Raw genomic sequence first — 17500 nt, 5'->3', positions numbered from 1 at the left:
TCCAGGGTTGGCTGATTTGACCGAAAACCAAATTGTCGATTTGTGATTAGTGAGTTAAAGAAGATGAGTGACTTTATTTTTGCTTTGGTAAAATCAGTTTTGTTACCAGACTCAGTGGTGTTTTAGTTAGAGCATCTACTATTAGTCTTGAAGGTTGGTGGTTCAAGTGGTTCAAGTCCTAGCTGAGTTATACCAAAGACTTTCAAAATGGTCTGTGCTGCTTCCTTGTTTGATGCTCAGCATTTCAAAGGATAGAGCATGAAAGACTGATCTCCCTTATTTGCTACCCGTGATGTTAACTCCACCTGGGAATTCTTCCACAGAAACCTTCTCTCTCTTCCTCTCCCCCTCTCCCTCTCCCCCCTCCCCCTCTCTCTCTCTCTCTCTCTCTCTCTCTCTCTCTCTCTCTCTCTCTCTCTCTCTCTCTCTCTCTCTCTCTCTCTCTCTCCCCTCTCTCTCACGTACAGATTAATCTCATCTTGTCTTCAATTATCCTACCTTCCTTCCCACCCATATGTTACACTGAATCCTGTGGTGCTCTGAAACAAGTTGCCTTCTCTTCCTGGAAGAAGGCAAATCCGACCAAAGGCAATCTCAGTTCATTACAAAACGTTCGCAACAAGTGTGTGTGTACATTTTCAGAAGAGCCAGAAAACAACATCTGTCCAACCTCAAGAATAAGCTTTCAAACCTATCTCCCTCCACTAAAACCTGGTGGTGACTTGTAAAGTCCGTCTCTGGAGTATGCTCCCCCTCAATCCCTTCCCTTACTTCAAATGGCACCACAGCCGACTTTGCTTGTGAAAAAGCTGAACGCCTCAATTCTGTGTTTCCTTCCAAATATTGTGTCCCAACCCCTCACTCTTGGTACCCATCCTTCCCTGTCAAACCCAACTGCTCGTGGACTCTGTGTCTTTTGCACCTGAGAAAGTAGAGAGGGTTCTTTTAACCCTCGACTCGAACTCTGCTGCAAGACCGGACGGCATCAGATCACGTTTCCTAAAAACCTGTTCTGTTGTTCTTGCACTTTATCTCCCTGCCATTTTCACCTTCATTTGCTTTAGGTCATCTTCTTTCTGCAAGAAAATCTGCCAACATCAGTGCACTACATCAAAAAAAGGAGCAAAAACTGATCCCATCAACTACAGATGTATCAGCTTGCTTTAAATAATCAGCAAGGTCATGGAATCCATCATCATAGTTGATGTGAAATCCTTCCTTTTCTCCAACAACTTCATCTTAGTTCACCAATTTGGTTTCAGACCAGGTCACTCCACCTTGGACATGCTGCTTCTACTCTCCCAACAATGGACAGAGGCCCTCAATATCACATGTGAGATCAGGGCCAACTCTGGACATATCTGGTGATTTTTATACAGTCTAGCATCCCGCATTACTCTCCAAACTCTCTGCCTATGGGATCCAAGACCAACGCCACACATGGCTTGGTGATTTCCTCGACTCTTGAGCAAACGTTTGGCTCACAACAGAATCCTTTAAACTCCTCTCGCTGTGAAGGCTGGAATGCCTGAAAGTAGTATTCTGGGACCAGTCCTTTTCCTGATCTTCGTCAATTTTTTTTTTGTATACCTTGTTGAGGCTCGTATGAGAGCGAACACACAACGCACAGCAAGGGGGGCATGAGACAAGAGGGGTGGGAGTGGGAAGGACAAAACAGTCGGGAACAGAGACATGAGGAGATCTGTGAAAGGGAGAGGGATGGGGCAAGGAACATGGGGAATACAAGATGGACATTACAGGGACTTTCAGGAAGGAAAGCAGGGAATTTAAAGGAGGTGGGCTTGGGTGGATTAACGGGGGTAGAAAAGATCGAGGATTTGTATGGGGGATTATAGGTGGTGGTGGTGGTGGTGGTGGTGGTCGTGGTGAACAGCTGTTTTGAAGGCCTGGAGGGAAGAATGGGATTGAATCGAGTGAGGAGTTTATTCCAAAGGCAGGAATAAAGAGGAATGAAAGAGTGAAGGTGAACAGTGATTCGTGATTTTGGTAGTTTTACCAGAAGGGTTGTTGGCGGACCTTGAGCGCCCTGCGGAAATGTGGTGGGGACAAATCGCAGAGAGAGCAGGCGGGGCGAGGCTGGAGAGGAGACGGTAGAAGACAGAAAGACCACCGACCAACCTGCGGTGAGTGAGTGAGAGGCCCAAAGACTCAGCCTCATCGCGTGAGATGCCAATGATCCAAAATGCCTTGGCTTCCACAGCGTGAAACCGAGAAAGGTGGGAGGCAGGAGCACCAGCCCAGAGGGGAGAGCAGTACTCCATCAGGCTGCAGACGAAAGCTTTGTAGGTGGTCAGTAGCACAGGTGGGTTGAGGAAGGACTTTGCACGACGGAGGATTCCCAGTCGGCGACTGGCTTTGGAGGCGAGGCTTGAAATGTGGCTTTCCCAGGAAAGGTCATGGCAGATAGTGAGACCCAGAAGCTTGAAAGAAAGGACTTCTAGAGGATTGTTGAGAAAGTGGATGGGGGGGGGGTTCTAAACGGTCCTTTTAGAGAGACATCGTGAGAGTGTGAGATTTGTCCGGATTGTAAGACATGTTCCACGTGTTGGACCAGTTTGTGATTTTACTCAGATCTGAAGTGTGCGAAGAAGCTGCTGCTTGCCGGTCTGAGGGATGACAGATGGCACGGCAGAGGGTGGAGTCATCAGCAAAGAGATACAGAGGATTTTCCAGAGAGTCCGAGAGATCATTGATGAAAACCAGAAAAAAGAACAGGGCCAAGAACGCTACCTTGAGGAACTCCAGCTTCGACAGTAAGAGGGGATGAGAGAACTCCATTTCGGGCCACACGTTGACTGCGACAGGAGAGGAAGTCTGCGAGCCGTGAGTGGAAATGGCCTTGGATACCATAGGAAGAGAGTTTGGTGAGCAGGGCAAGTTGCCAGACCGTGTCAAAAGCACGTGATATGTCCAGGGATACGGCTCAGATTTAATGTCCGGCATTGAGGACCTCCATCTATTGTTGGGAGAGCAGAAGCAGCATATCCAGGGTAGAGTGACCTGGTCTGACACCAAGTTGAAGATTGGAAATCAAGCCATTGGAGAAGAGGAAGTATTTAATGTCTGAAGCAATGATGGATTCCATAACCTTGCTGATGATTGGCTGAAGGCTGATTGGTCTGTAGTTGCAGGGATCTGTTTTTGTACCTTTTTATGCAGCGCAGTAATGTTTGCCGATTTCCAAGCAGATGGCAGATGACCTTGAGCAAATGAGAGGGTGAATAGAACAGAGAGAGGGTGAGCAAGAGCAGAAGAGCAAGTTTTTAGGACACGTGGGCTGATGCCATCTGGACCGGTTGCAGAATCTGAGTTGAGGTTTGACAGCAAGCTCTCCACCTTGTCAGGAGAAAAGGACACAGAGTCCAGGGATAGTTGGGTGCGACTGGGTAAGGTGGGTAGAGAAAGTGATGGGTTTTGGACACAAGTTTAGGCATTCAGCCTTTTCACGTGCGGTATCAGCAGTGCGGCCATTTGAAGTAAGTGAGGGGATGGAGGGGGAACACACACCAGAAACAGATTTCATTAGACGCCACCAGGATTTTCAGGAGGGAGAGAGGTTTGAAAGTTCGGACTTGAGCTTAGAAAGATATTGTTTTCTGGCTCTCCTGAGGGTAGATACACACTTGTTCTGAGCTTTATGGAAGGAACTGAGATTACCCTCAGTTGGGTTTGCTTTCCATGAGGCCCAGGCAAGTTGTTTCAGGACAACTTAAGACGAGAGGGGATAAATCTGTGCCTGAGGGAGAGCAAGTTTCTTTGAAAGAATTCCCAGGATGAGTTGATGTTGGAGAAAGTAGCAATAGGAGATCAGTCTATGAGTTTGATGGCTGCTTGGAGACCCTGCCAGTCGTCTTGACTGAAATGCCAGACTCGTCGGCGGTGAGGTGTTTCTCTGATAATAGCCAGAGAGATATCCACTTTGACAAGGACGTGGTCAGAAGAACCGATTGGAGCGGAGGAAGAGCAGCAGATATTGTCAGGGAAATTTGTCAAAATCGGATCCAGAAGAGATGGAGTACCATTGGTTGAGATCCGGGTTGGGAAGTTGACTGATTGAGTTAGAACCAATGAGTCGCAGAAAGCTTTTGCTGAAGTGCCATGACAGGTGAGAGAGGTACTAACTGGTACACCAGTTAGCACACCCTGCTAACTGGCATGATGACAATTAAAGTCGCCACATATGAGGAAGAGAGTTTGGATGAAAAGATGGAAGTTGGTCCATGTTTTCGCATAGTGAGGTGTATGTGGAGTCATCACCGTTTGGTGGAGGTTATAGTACACATATCAACATGAGGTGGGAGTGGAGGGGAAGCCGTAGCCAGAGGTATTCCTGGGGGTGTGGGGGAGTGAGGGCAGTGCATGGAGAGTGAGGAATAGAGTCTTTGATGAAAAGAGCAACTCCTCCACCAAGACGAGGCTCAGGTCTGTCATACCAGAGGAGGGAGTAACCAGGGAGAGATACTTGGGAGTCAGACATGTCTTGGGGGAGGAAAGTTTCTGTTAGGCAGATTATGTCAGTGGCAACCTGTATGGAAAGATCTGAAAGGTTTGAGCTTCGGGTTTGGGTTATCTCTCTGACTCTGGAAATTATTTCTCTGACTCTGGAAAACCCTCCTTAGCTATTTGCTGATGACTCCACCCTCTGCCATGACATCCCTCATCCTCCAGACAAGCAGGCTGCTGCTTTTTCCCTCTCTTCAGACCTTAAAAGAATCATAAGCTGGTCAAACACTTGGAATATGTCTTTCAATCCTGACAAATCTCACTCTCTCACTATCTCTCTCCAAAAGGACAGTCTGGCAAACCCTCCTATCTACTTTCTTAACCATCCTCTTGAGGAACTTCAATCCTTCAAACTTCTGTGTCTCACTGTCTCCCGTAATCTTTCCTGGGTCAACCACATTTTAAAGTTGACCTCCAAAGCCATCCGCTGACTGGGCATCCTCCATTGTACAAAGTCCTTCCTTTGCTCACCTGAACTCCTATCCACCTACAAGGTCTTCACCCATAGCTTTATGGAGTGCTGCTCTCCCCTCTGGGCTGGCTCCCTTGCCTCACATCTTGCTGAGCTTGATGTTATGGAAACCAAGGCCTTCAAGGTCATTGGAGTCTCATGTGCTGAAGCTGAGTCGATGGCTTTTCACTTTGCCATCGCAGACAAGTCGGTGGTCTCTCTGTTTTCTACCCCCTCCTTTCTGGTCTTGCACCTTTGCTTTTTCCATACTCTGTCCCCCCCCCCCCAAGGATTCTGCAGGGCTCACATAGTCCACCATCAACCCCCTTCTGCTAAAACTACCTAAATCCAGGCTCACTGCTCACCTCCACTCATTTGTTGCCCTCCCCCCCCCACCAATGGAATCAATTTACGCATCCTCTTCAATCTCATTCTTCCCTTCACGTCTTCAATGCAGTTGTTCACCACCATCTCGAATCATCCACAATTCTGAACCATGATCTTTTCTCCCCTTGTTAACCCCACCCAAATCCCTCCTCCTTCCAATTTTCCAGTTTTCTCTCCTTGGAGCTTCCTTCTGTATCCATTTTATCCACCCCATGCACACGTGTTTTGCGTCCTGTTTTTGGCTGTTGTTTCCTGATCCATTCACTGCACTAGCTTTTCCACGAGACTTGACTCTGCATACAAAAAGGGCAATGACAAACCACCCAGTATAATCCCTTGCCAAGAAACTGCTTCAGCAGCACCAATGCTCTGCAAAGAGTACGGTACATCAACATCGAAAAAATCAATTTCAAGATTATGCGTATAATGAGGAAAATTGTCAACACAATCTTACAGATAACTACAACACAGGAGGAAGCCATTCGGCCTATTGAGCCCGAATAACGGTTGTTTGCCACTCTCTGTCCTTTTAAATGCTCAACGTCAAGCAAGGGAGTAGCTCATACCATTTTAAAGTCTTGTGTATGATTCAGCCAGAATTCGAACTGTCAACATCACAGACTCAGAGCGGACACTCGAACCCAGTATTTCTCAGCCAGATTTACCAGACGACCCACCCGTCCTGGTATTTGGTCGCCGCGACCCCTGTTATCTTTACAAGGGTTTAAAGAAAAAAAAGCACAGGAATGGGGATTTTGAAAAAAGTCCACTTTACTGGGGAAAATACTTGGGTTATTGAAGTGGTATTTTTTTTTTGTTTTTTTTTAAAGCCAGTTGGTGAAAACTGGGCTGGGCCCATTAGTGCCAACCCTGACTACAGGAGTAACATAAAGGCTTGGATCTGGACCATTTTTATTTCCTTTTTGCACACAACATGTCAATTCTGGACTACTTTTACTCGGTGAACATCGTAGCTCACTCTCGACATCGATGAGCCTGTTCCTGGTCTTAGTTTTGATCACCACTAAGCTTGAGAATGCAATTTCACATAGATAAGTCGTTGGGAACATCACGAGCATGTGTAACTACTTAGCTCAGACAACACACGACCCCCTCAGAAACCCACTTGCAACCACCTTGGGGGTCACAACCCACCATTTGAGAAACATTGCTCTCACCATTTCACCACTGAGTGTGGTTGTCTAGTTGTGAGTGAATTGGTTTTGATTACCTTTTGCATTAATTTAAATGGAATTAGCCATTTTCCAAGCAGTACATGTGAATCCAAGGGTTAGACAGTTTTAGGAGAGCATAAACAGAAGCGGAGCCTCTTCAGCATATGACCAGCATATCATGTTCAAATTGACGTAAAATCTTTCATTTTCTCCAACAGTCTCGTCTCAGATCTTCAATTCAGATTCAGACCTGGTCACTCAACCTTGGACATGCTGCTTCTACTCTCCAAACAATGGTGGAGGCCCTCAATATCGGACATGAGATCAGGACCGTTTCTCTGGACATATCTCGAGCTTTTGATATAGTCTGGCATCCCGCCTTGCTCTCCAAATGGTCTGTCTGTGGAATCCAAGGCCAACTCCACTCTTGGATTTCTGACTTCCTCTACTCTCGAAGACAAGGTACAGCTTTCAACGGAACCCTTTCATCTCCTCTCACTGTCTTGGCCGGGGTAGCCCAAGGAAGTGTTCTAGGCCCCATTTTATTCCTCATCTTCATCAAAGATCTCGCTGACTTTCTGGAAAATCATTTTGGTATTTTTGTTGATGACTCCACTCTCTGCCATTATATTCCTGACAGGCAGGCAGCAGCCTCTTCCCTCTCCTCAGACCTTGAAAAAACAATCACAAACTGTTCAAACACAATTTTGCTTATGTATCCATATTGTCCACCCTTTGCATTCTCCCTTACCCCTCAACGTTACCTGCATCCCTTGTTTGTCCATCTCTGATTACTTTCACCCTCCGCCCTGCTGTTGGTGTTTCCCCTTTCTCTTGCTGTTCCCTTTCTTATGCTGCGTCCTGTAAATCAATGCCTCCTATTCTTTCTCTCCAAAACAGGTGAGGATATTTGAATGAAACAAAGACAGATATTAACACCAATCTTTATTCTCCCATTTTGCACATTTATTTCTCAGCATAATCACCACTGTGGTCCACACATTTCTGCGAACGTTCAAGTAGTTTGGTGGTGATGTCACAATAGAACTGTGCATCCTGCTGACTTAACCAGCACTTCACAGCGCCCTTGTTATCACCGTTGCAAGGAAACGTTCTCCACAAAGGTGTTTCTTAAGTTTGCGGAAGAGATGTAAATCTGACGGAGCCAAGTTGGGGCTGGTGATCATTTTTGGTGGGACTCCATTATCCATCTCACTTTCAGCATCGTAGCAGTGCACACAACTCGCTCATCTCCAGTAATCTCATCTCCAGTCAGTCATCCTTACTCTCATCTCCAGTCAGTCATCCTAACTCTCATCTCGAGCACTTCACGCTTCGCAGCACTGATGACGTCGTGGTGCTCTCTGCCATGTTGACTAACATAGCACTGAGACATCTCGTGTCAGAACCACAAAACTTTGCTCTCAGTCGCGGGACGAACTAATGTGCGGACTGCACTTTGTTTCATTCGAATATCTTCACCTGTTTTAGAGAAAAAAAAATCGGAGGCATTACTTTGCAACATTCTTTCTTCTGTGTGTATATATATATATATATATATATATATATATATATATATATATATATATATATATATATATATATATATATATATATATATATATATATATATATATATATATATATATATATATACATACAGTGGCTGACATTTATCCATTTAATGTCTGCGCTTAACTCCTAGGCATTAACAACAATGTTTGGTCAGATTTAATCCGACCTTCAAGTTGCACTCGAGTTGTGAATTTTTATTAAACCATCACAAATCCAACATTCATATGCTTTTACTGAGTGAGTACCCGCGCTGGAAAGTCCAAGAAATTATCCCATGGCCTTCTTAAATGCGATCGGTCCATGGCAAACACGCGAGATGTGGTAACGATGTGGGAAGACCACCCGGCCTGATGGGTGGAGCTTTAACAGCATAACAAGTTAACCCCAAAGTTAATTCTCTCCGTACAACTGTAATAACTTTCTTCATCATTTTTATAATGTTAAATCAATGTATATTTCACCAGCTTTTGTGATTATATGTCATCGCAACAAGTCTTGGTGGTGTTATGCTTTGAGTGTTTGCTTTGAGTATGGGCGGTTGGTGGTTTGAACCCTGTCCGAGTCACACCAATGTGTTTAAAAATGGTGTGCTGCTTCCTTGTTTGATGCTCACCATTTAAAAATGACAGAGGACAAACACCTATTGGTTGGCAGTACTGGATGGGCTTTGATGGGCCAAATGGCCTCTTCCTGTGTTGAAATTCCAAATGTAAGGGAAATCAAATTATTATTATTACGATTATTATTATGATGTGTTGGACCATACTACTATTACTACTACTACTACTGCTACTGCTGCTACTACTGTATTACTGCAATGGTCCCCATTATTGCCACATTCTTGTGGGGTCTGCTGGAGAAGGATTTTGGCCGTCTTTCATAAGCCGGCTAGCCATGACTAACGTTTGACAGAAGGTGTAAATAGTTCAGGGTGCCGGTGAGGACTCTTCTACTCTTCACGAAAGACGCTGTGGGAACTTTAATGTCGACAAACTAATGTTATCAGATGGGACAACTGGCTTCACATCTTTTTGAGGGTCGACACACTTTATGATGCAACACCCTTCCTGCCTGCCTGCAAAACACTCATCCGATAGTTTGTAGTTCGTTCAGGAATCGGACCCAGCTTAAAAATCTCAAAGGTAAGTGGGAACCATCCTGTCAGTCCACTGGATCCTGATGGACAGTCCCATTTCCTGTGTGACGTTCTCATTACAACCATGATGGTTGTGACGTCACAATCAATGTGACGTGTGTTTAATCTCATTACTAAGCCGAGTGTTGGCTTATCGGTTAACGTGGCTGGCTTAAGATCTTAGGGTCTTGAGTTTGAGCCCCTGTTTTCGTTGAATTAACACCAGGTGCGTCGACTCTGCCTGTCACCCTCCAAGGTCGGCAAAATGAGTGCCAGCTTTCTGGTGTCCTGTGTCAGAGTGGCGACCCGTCCAGGATTATGCCCATTAGCCAAGGAGACTGCTTCGGCAACTCCAACGCTCTGCAGAGTGTGGTCCTGATGGATGGATGGATGGATGGTAATGGAGGGCACTGCATTGGCGGCACAGGCTCACCCCCAGAAAATGATGCAACCAGCAGCCACAGGCTGCACACGATAGCTAATCTCAACTCATCCACCACCATTCCTGTGAAGGATCACAGTGAATTGTGGTTAACTGATGGAAGATCATAAAATGGGTTTGACCTCTTCGTGTTCCCATCTGAACCCCTCCCTGATCATGATGCGACCAACTCAGATTCAAATCTCGTGTACCATATAAGACTCATATCTGTCCAATGTCTGCTGATGGCCTTGTTATTCATGTAAAAGTACACTGATGTTTTTTTGTATTGTACATGATGTATGCCCAAACTCCTCCATGAGCCTTAGATCCCTGCAAATAAATAAGAGTTCAGGTAAAGGTAGAACTTTTATGTTATCTAAACTTTTTATGCACTATTATCTTGTGTGGGGAGTGAGGGAACACAGTAATTAAAAATTATTTCTTTAATACTACACTGTATGTTCGACCGTAATGACCAAAATAGTCTGAAATTGCACCAAAGCACATCTGGATATTTATTGACGAATGAAGGATTACCATGGTTAGGTGAGCTACTTTAATTTTGTCATAATAATCCCCACACTTTTTGAAAAAAACCAGGGTAATATATATATATATATATATATATATATATATATATATATATATATATATATATACATACATACATACATACAGTATATTCTCCGCTCGTCACTCTGTCTGTCCGTTTGGGGAGCACATTTTGAAAAATGCAATTAGGAGTACATTTTAAAATGTTTTCTAATGAAACTTTATATATGCAATCAATATTGGGGTACACATGAAATATATAACGATTTTTAGGATTTAACCCCTGGTTCATGCCCCAGAGGGTCTGGACTTAGGGTCACATCGGTCAAAATTGGAAAAATAAATTTAACTCAGAAGTTGATATTGAGTCATTCCTGCTAGAACCTTTTTCCATCTTTCAACTTTGCTTCAGGTGGGAAGCATGGGGATGTGCTATGGCAGGCCATCGACTTCACCCTAGTTGTTGCTATTCCGCCTTTACAACCCCCGACACCTGATGAACTTTTATCGTCTTCTATTAGCCTGCATTTCCGAAATACTCTCGAGTTTCATTTTTTTCAATATATTTTCAAATTCAGTTAAATCGACAATCCCTGGATTTCGAATGATTTGTGTGTTTTATTTGTAGACTAGTATGAAAGCCTGTCAAAAATAATGGGTTGGAATTATTTTATTCTAAATAATCGAGGAGACTGGAAGATATGATGTTTCGTAGCAAGAAAAAATAAAAACGTTATTTTAAAACACTACATGTACAAATATGATCCTATTTTCTTTATCTTCTGGGACGTTTCATTGTGACAGTATAGCCTTGTGGGCATGCCAAACTCTGAAGCCTTGGCCTAGCGTCAGGTGTGCTTACTGCATATATTCTTTATTTATTCGACATCCTACGGACATAAATGAACATTCATTTTACTCTGCGTGTGTTGCACATCTTGTGCAGTGAATTTCACCTCCCTGCACCTTGAATTTATTTTTAGATCCTCGTGGAGGATCTCTAAGTCTTACTCATGTTGTGGTTCTTGTGGACTTTTTTGTTTCACAGCCTACAGTTTTCATCGAAACTTCCTGAAACTTGGCGTATATATGTAAAAATACCCTGCACAGACAGTAACCATCTCCGATTTTGAAAATTCCTCCTAGAAAAAATGTTATGACGTCAAAATATCTCCGCTAATGGAAATCGCCTAAAAAATTATCTCCGAAATGAGGCAAGCTTTTTGAATTCTGTTTGCGGGAATCGAACAGGGCATTAGCAGAGATGAATTACCGCACATATGATACATCACTATGACGTCATATCAATTTTTATGACGTCATTCCTATTTTTTGACATTTTTTGATTCACAACCCAGAGTTTTCATCGGATCTTCGTGAAACTTGCCATGTATATGCAGAAAGCCCACGCGCAGCCAGTAACCATCTCCGATTTTGGAAATTCTTCCAAGAAAAAAAGTTGACGTCATAATATCGCCGCTAATGGAAATCGCCTATACCATTATCTCCGAAACTAGGCAAGCTGTTTGAATTTTGTTTGCGGGAATCAAGCCGGGCATTAGCACAGATAATTTATCGCAAGCCTGATACATCACAATGACGTCATATTCGTTTTTATGACGTCATCATTAAGAGGACGAGGATCTTTGCTCATTCGAGCTTGTTTATTTTTTTAAACACTTCTTTACACTGCCATTAATGCCTGGCCACAAGTCACCGTCTACATTTCCAATAGAAGGGACGTAATTACTCTGTAATGAAAAATGTTTTTAGAGTTTTTTTTATCCTGAAAAATAGACTGTAGTAAAACAGTTGTGTTAAAAGTTTGACCTTTAAAACCCGACTTAAGTCATCCTTATGAAGGGTTACATACAAATACACAAACACACACAAATATGCATTTCATGCGTGCCTTTCATACGTGCCTTTTTCATCAGTAACAGACAAAGCAAATTTTTTTTTTCAGATGTGAATTGACAACATCATTCATATAAACCCCTCCCCCCTCCTTTTGTCAGAGCAAATTTTCATTCATCTAACATATTGCGTATGCAAAAATGATAATTTAAGACAGCCACCCCCTCTCCCCATTGTTCCTTTCTTTCTCTTCTCTTCTCTTCTCTTCTGCCTCTTGAGAAAATCCAAGACCTTCCCTCTATTCCTTGATCCTTTTCCCCATTATTTTTCTTTTCTCCAATTAATTTTTAACAACGAACTCCCCACCATCCTCCCCTCTCTCCCAACATAAGTATTGCATAGATGGTCAGTTTTCATTTCCATGGTAGGTGTATACTGTGACCTACATCTAGTGCAACTAACGAAAGGAACTTGTCTAATATTGTAAACTCCACATTGAGCCAAGGATTCCCCACAGTGGGGAACAGTCCGTGCTAGGCAAGGCCGCAGGTGCCTGACCCCAGCCCTTAGCGGGACTTGGGCCCCCTCGGTGGTCGAGGGGACCCCTTGCCACGCGAGGTCAAGACCCACAAACGGCTCACTTCCTGCCACAAGGGTCGTGTGTCATCGCCTTCACTACCAGCCATCCTTCTTCTCCTGCAGGCCTTCGGTAGTGTTGGGACCAATGTAAAATAGTGCGGCTCTTTTGAAATCCGCTTAACCTTGACTAACTCTCTACAGCTGGCATGATGGAAAATGGGCTCTTGTTAAATACAACCTCAGTCAAACTGTCCTATTGGTGATACTGTGATGGAAATAATAGTACACGTACAATGGTGGCTGGAGATGCATTTTAACCAATGATTAGATGACTCTGATTGAAACATCAGCCTTACAACGGGCGATTGTTATAGTTGGTGATGCTTTCACGCTCAAGTGCAAGTCTAAATAAACCATTTTCACCAGTTAAAATACACTGACCAAAAATAAAATATTTATTGCTGCAAAATGTGTAAATGTGCGACACACCATGAATAAGTGTAAAAGGTTTTATCAACTGAAATTTGACAAAGATATGCTAAGTGTCGTGGGAAGCAAAGTACAACTGGCATTTCGGGCGTGAGTCCTTCTTCGGAGCAATTTCCTGAAACGTCAGCTTCATTTTGCGTCCCATGGCAGTTGGCATACCTTTGTTGACTTCTGGTTGATAAAATAATCCAAAAATCATCCAGATTGTCCACCAGATTAACACTTGTCTTATTAACATCTCTTATTCCTATGAATAAGGTTAGGTCATTTGGAGAAATGAATGAGAGAATAGCATTGTAGGCACATGATGGGTCCATTGAGCTAGTGGCTCAATACTGTTAAAGACTGGGCAGGGTCCTAAAGAAGATCAGGACGATAAACCCAATCTGCTCTCGCAACATACAGCTAGGAAGTTTGAGTTAAACCCACAAACATACCAATGTTCGATTAAATACCATCTAGGATAATTAAAAAATCCATACGCAATAATTTAAACAACCCCCTCCTCCCCCCGCAAGATTGGCACGCTCCATGATACAATACTCTCTGTAAGTGCATCAACAGGACGGAAGTTTGTAGTCGTGTCCCTTTCCTTCAGCAGTATAATTTTTACGATTGTTGTTTTTTGTTCCTTTCCCACTTTTATCTCCCTCTGTTCAGCGCTTCTTTCTCTTTTTTTTATCCAATTTTCATCACTCTGAGCGATGGCATCAGGACTTTGCGGCGGCGCAAGCCCGTCTGAGTAACACCATAAGGGTGCCCCGATGCCCGGTGGGTTCTGGCAGAGATCCGTGTTTGCCTTTTGTGAGGTCAAAAGGTCTTGGTTGTCTGCCGTGGAACACACAGCATGGCGCGGTGAGGCATGTCAATTATTCCTCTCCAAGCCATGCGGCCAGACGCATTCCAAAGTGAGATTCAGTGTTTGGTGGGGGTGTGGGGATTGGAGGGTGGGGTGGGGGGAGAAGGGCAGGAGGCAAACAGACACCAGACGAATCCCTATCTGCCCCCACTTACGGCAGTAACGTGGAACTCCATACCGGTCAGGCCTTGAGCCAACATTTGTCGTAAGCCATTACCCTCGGATTTCTAATAAACACCATTTCAGCTCTCACTGACCAAAACGGCAATGATTCATACCTCAGTCACTTGGGTTGCAGAACCTATTTTGATTGGAATCCTCTCAATGGCTGGAGAGTCAAATACCCTTGAGTACCATCCATCCAGTTTGTTGTGATCCAATCAGTCCTGAAACATCATTGTCACTAAATCTCAACTCGGCTTCTTGGCCCAGGTCCTGATCTACTCTTCAGTGAGCAAATATATCTTAATATGTTCAACATTAAGAAGGCGCAGCCCGGGGATGAAATTATGCTGGTGCTCCACATTTGTTGGCATAGCCATCTCAGAGGTGCCACCTGGTCCAATACATGAAAGTCCCTCTGGTCCAATACATGAAATGCCCAGAGAAGTAAACGCATCTCAGGATCATAGTTCACGTGGTCCATCATTAGCACGAAAACTTGCATTTTCTTGTCATTTTAACAACAGCTGCCTTTGTTTAAGCCCCACCGAACCTCCAAAAAGTAAAAACAAGGCACGTGTGACTTATATATTCGTATTTGTCGGAGAATAAGTCCAAGTTTCCAAAACACCATATTTCTAGCGCCAGCAAGTGCAAAACGCTGAGACCTTTTAATCTTGTGGAAGTGAAGAACAGTTTGGTCTTTTTGGAACATTGTTAATGGTTTAATAACCTCGTATTGAAAGACTGGCAGAAACAAGGGATGGCTGGTTAAGCATTTGGAATTTTTTTTTTTAAACAAAGTCGAGGCTCATTATTGAAGACCAAAGATGGAGGATCTCATCGGACCTCAAGGAGTACAACCTTTCAATGACGAGATAGGTTGGACGAATCGAAGCAGGTGCCGGTGCAGGGAACACCATATTGTCAAACACCAGGCCGCGGTCATCGGCTTGATGGACAAAACGAGGCCGCCCGGGATATTAAAGAATGACGTCTCATCCAAAGAGTGCCTCACGACCCCGCGGCCACAAAAAATGTGGATTATTCTGATCCCGCCGGTTTATTTAGAACCCCAAGAATTGAGTCGCGCATGATGACATCATGTTGAGGGGGGTGAAACCGAGACAGAAACCACTCGGGGGAACGAGAAATAAGGGGTAGCCGAGAAGGAAACACAACAGAACAAGCAATTCACGTTCCGATAAAACAATTCGTGGAAAGCGCATGCCTTTATAATTTACAATTCCCCATCAAAACCGTCCGTTGGAAAGTACATGTTGAAATGGTGGAAGGACAGGGTTAGATTTCGGACCCAGCGGCATGCCGACCGGCCAAAGCTTTTGTTTAGGCTCTTATTAAGTAGCCGCAGAGAGATTATATTGAACTTCTTGGCTCTGGAGATTTGCACATGAACATTGGTTTTGAATGCACACCTGATGTCAATTATCTCTGGCATAATTTACCATTACACTGACAAAACCAGGTACAGTTTCATTGTTTACCTGTGAGAGTGGTGTATGCTTCATCTACCTGTACATACACTAAATCCATTATCCTGTATGTACGTCTGGCTGAGCATCCACCGTGGACAACTTGCATGCGGAAACAGCATTTTTTATATCGCGTTTGACTGGAGTGTGTTTGTTTTATTTAAGAGAGTACTGTTTTGCCTCCAGCTGGAGGGCACTGCATGCATGTTGGTGGCAGACTGAGATATATGTGTGTTTCTTCTATTTCTTGATGAATGTGCATTTTGGTCATGTGGGTGGGTGTACAGAGTAAGAATGTCTCGGGACTATTGCAATGAACTGGAATTATGTGATAAGTTAAATGTGTGAACATGTTGAGTTCATATATTGGTTGTGATCTTGGTGTGTGTGTGTGTGTGTGTGTGTGTGTGTGTGTGTGTGTGTGTGTGTGTGTGTGTGTGTGTGTGTGTGTGTGTGTGTGTGTGTGTGTGTGTGTGTGTCATTGGTTGTTATCTCCATATGCATGGTTCAGAATGTGTACCTACCTCCCAGGTCTCGCTGTAACCACCTCCGTTTCGGTAGATTCATGGACCAAGTTGTGAAGTTTTTCTTCTTCCTAAAGTTTTGTTCCGAGGGCTCTTTTCAGGATCGTCAGCAAGCCCCCGGAGAGCTTCCAGCTGTAGTTCCTTTGTAATAATATTCCCAAAGATGATTCTTAAGATCTCCTTAGGTTCTGCTTCATCATTCCTGTTCCTCCAGTTATCACTGGAACAATTTCTTCACTCTTTGACTTCCAGGATCTTTTGACTGAATTTTTGAGATCCTGGAATTTGGTCATCATCTTGATTTCTTCGTTGTTTACGTCAAAATCGCTTGGTACTGACACCTCAAGATGCAATGCTGTCTTTTCCTTTTTGTATCTGAGTACTATATCCGGTCGCATTGCTTTGTTTTATGTTCACGCTCGATGGGATCATCAGGTCGTACGTGAGCACTATTTTGTTGTTTTCAGTGAATGCTTTTTGGTTCATTTCCATTCGTTTGCTGAAACTAGGATATTGAAATCTTTGCAGATGTGTCAGTAAATTGTTTGTGTGTTTGTGTTTTCAGTGATAGAGCACTGAATGACATCATTTTTGTCTGTTTGAGTGCAATGAGCATGATTTGGCTGTGATATATGTGTTTGAGAGAAACTGATATATGTGTGTTTGAGAGAGTACTGTGTGTGGTTGAGGTTCTTGAGGGAGTGCTAAGTTAAATGTACTGAAAGTGAGTGTTTTATTTGTTGCCCCACAGCTGGAGAGTGCCATACAGGAAGCAGATCGACAGCAAGTCTGGCAGGCAGGTTCAGGCCCCAACCCCACTGTGGCCATGTTGGAACTGAGCACCAACTTGCTGAGCCAGACGGCTGAGCAAACTCGCAAGCTCTCTGCTATGGAGGGACAGGTGATGCAGAGCATGGGGTCATGATCATTATGTGGTGCTTAAAATGACTATTTCATCATGGACCCAACTGATTTACCTGTTAAGTTATGGGGATCCAACTCATTTTTCATGAACCCAACACATTTACCTGTCACGATACAGAGCCTTATTACAGAGCACAATGACCATGCTTTGATGGCCCAGACATGTGAGGAATTCAATGAGGGTTTAATATGCATGTCAACAGTGACTAGAATACTTCATTTTTATATGCCCGATATATATATATATATATATATATATATATATATATATATATATATATATATATATATATATATATATATATATTGTTGCGGATTCGCGCCCGCCGGCGTGCGAACGGCCACGTAACTCGAATCGCGGCACGTCGCCCACCGGACGGACAATCCCGT

General features: G+C 43.8%; 1 protein-coding gene across 3 annotated transcripts in view; it reads left to right on the top strand.

Annotated features, from left to right (window-relative positions):
* LOC147017419 (angiopoietin-2-like) overlaps positions 1–17500 on the top strand; it is a 280361-nt gene that overhangs the window by 155593 nt on the left and 107268 nt on the right. For all 3 annotated transcript variants that reach the window (XM_085847066.1, XM_085847065.1, XM_085847064.1), the window contains one exon: positions 16938–17087. In XM_085847066.1, coding sequence (XP_085703192.1) covers positions 16938–17087 — 150 coding nt within the window. The remainder of the gene's footprint in view (positions 1–16937; positions 17088–17500) is intronic.

This window comes from Eptatretus burgeri, chromosome 11, assembly GCF_056783735.1.
Source record: "Eptatretus burgeri isolate ZD-2024b chromosome 11, Ebu_testis_v1, whole genome shotgun sequence".
In the NCBI taxonomy this organism is placed as follows: Eukaryota; Metazoa; Chordata; class Myxini; order Myxiniformes; family Myxinidae; genus Eptatretus; species Eptatretus burgeri.
Note: the sequence above shows the minus strand (reverse complement) of the source record. Positions and strands in the feature narration are given on the sequence as shown.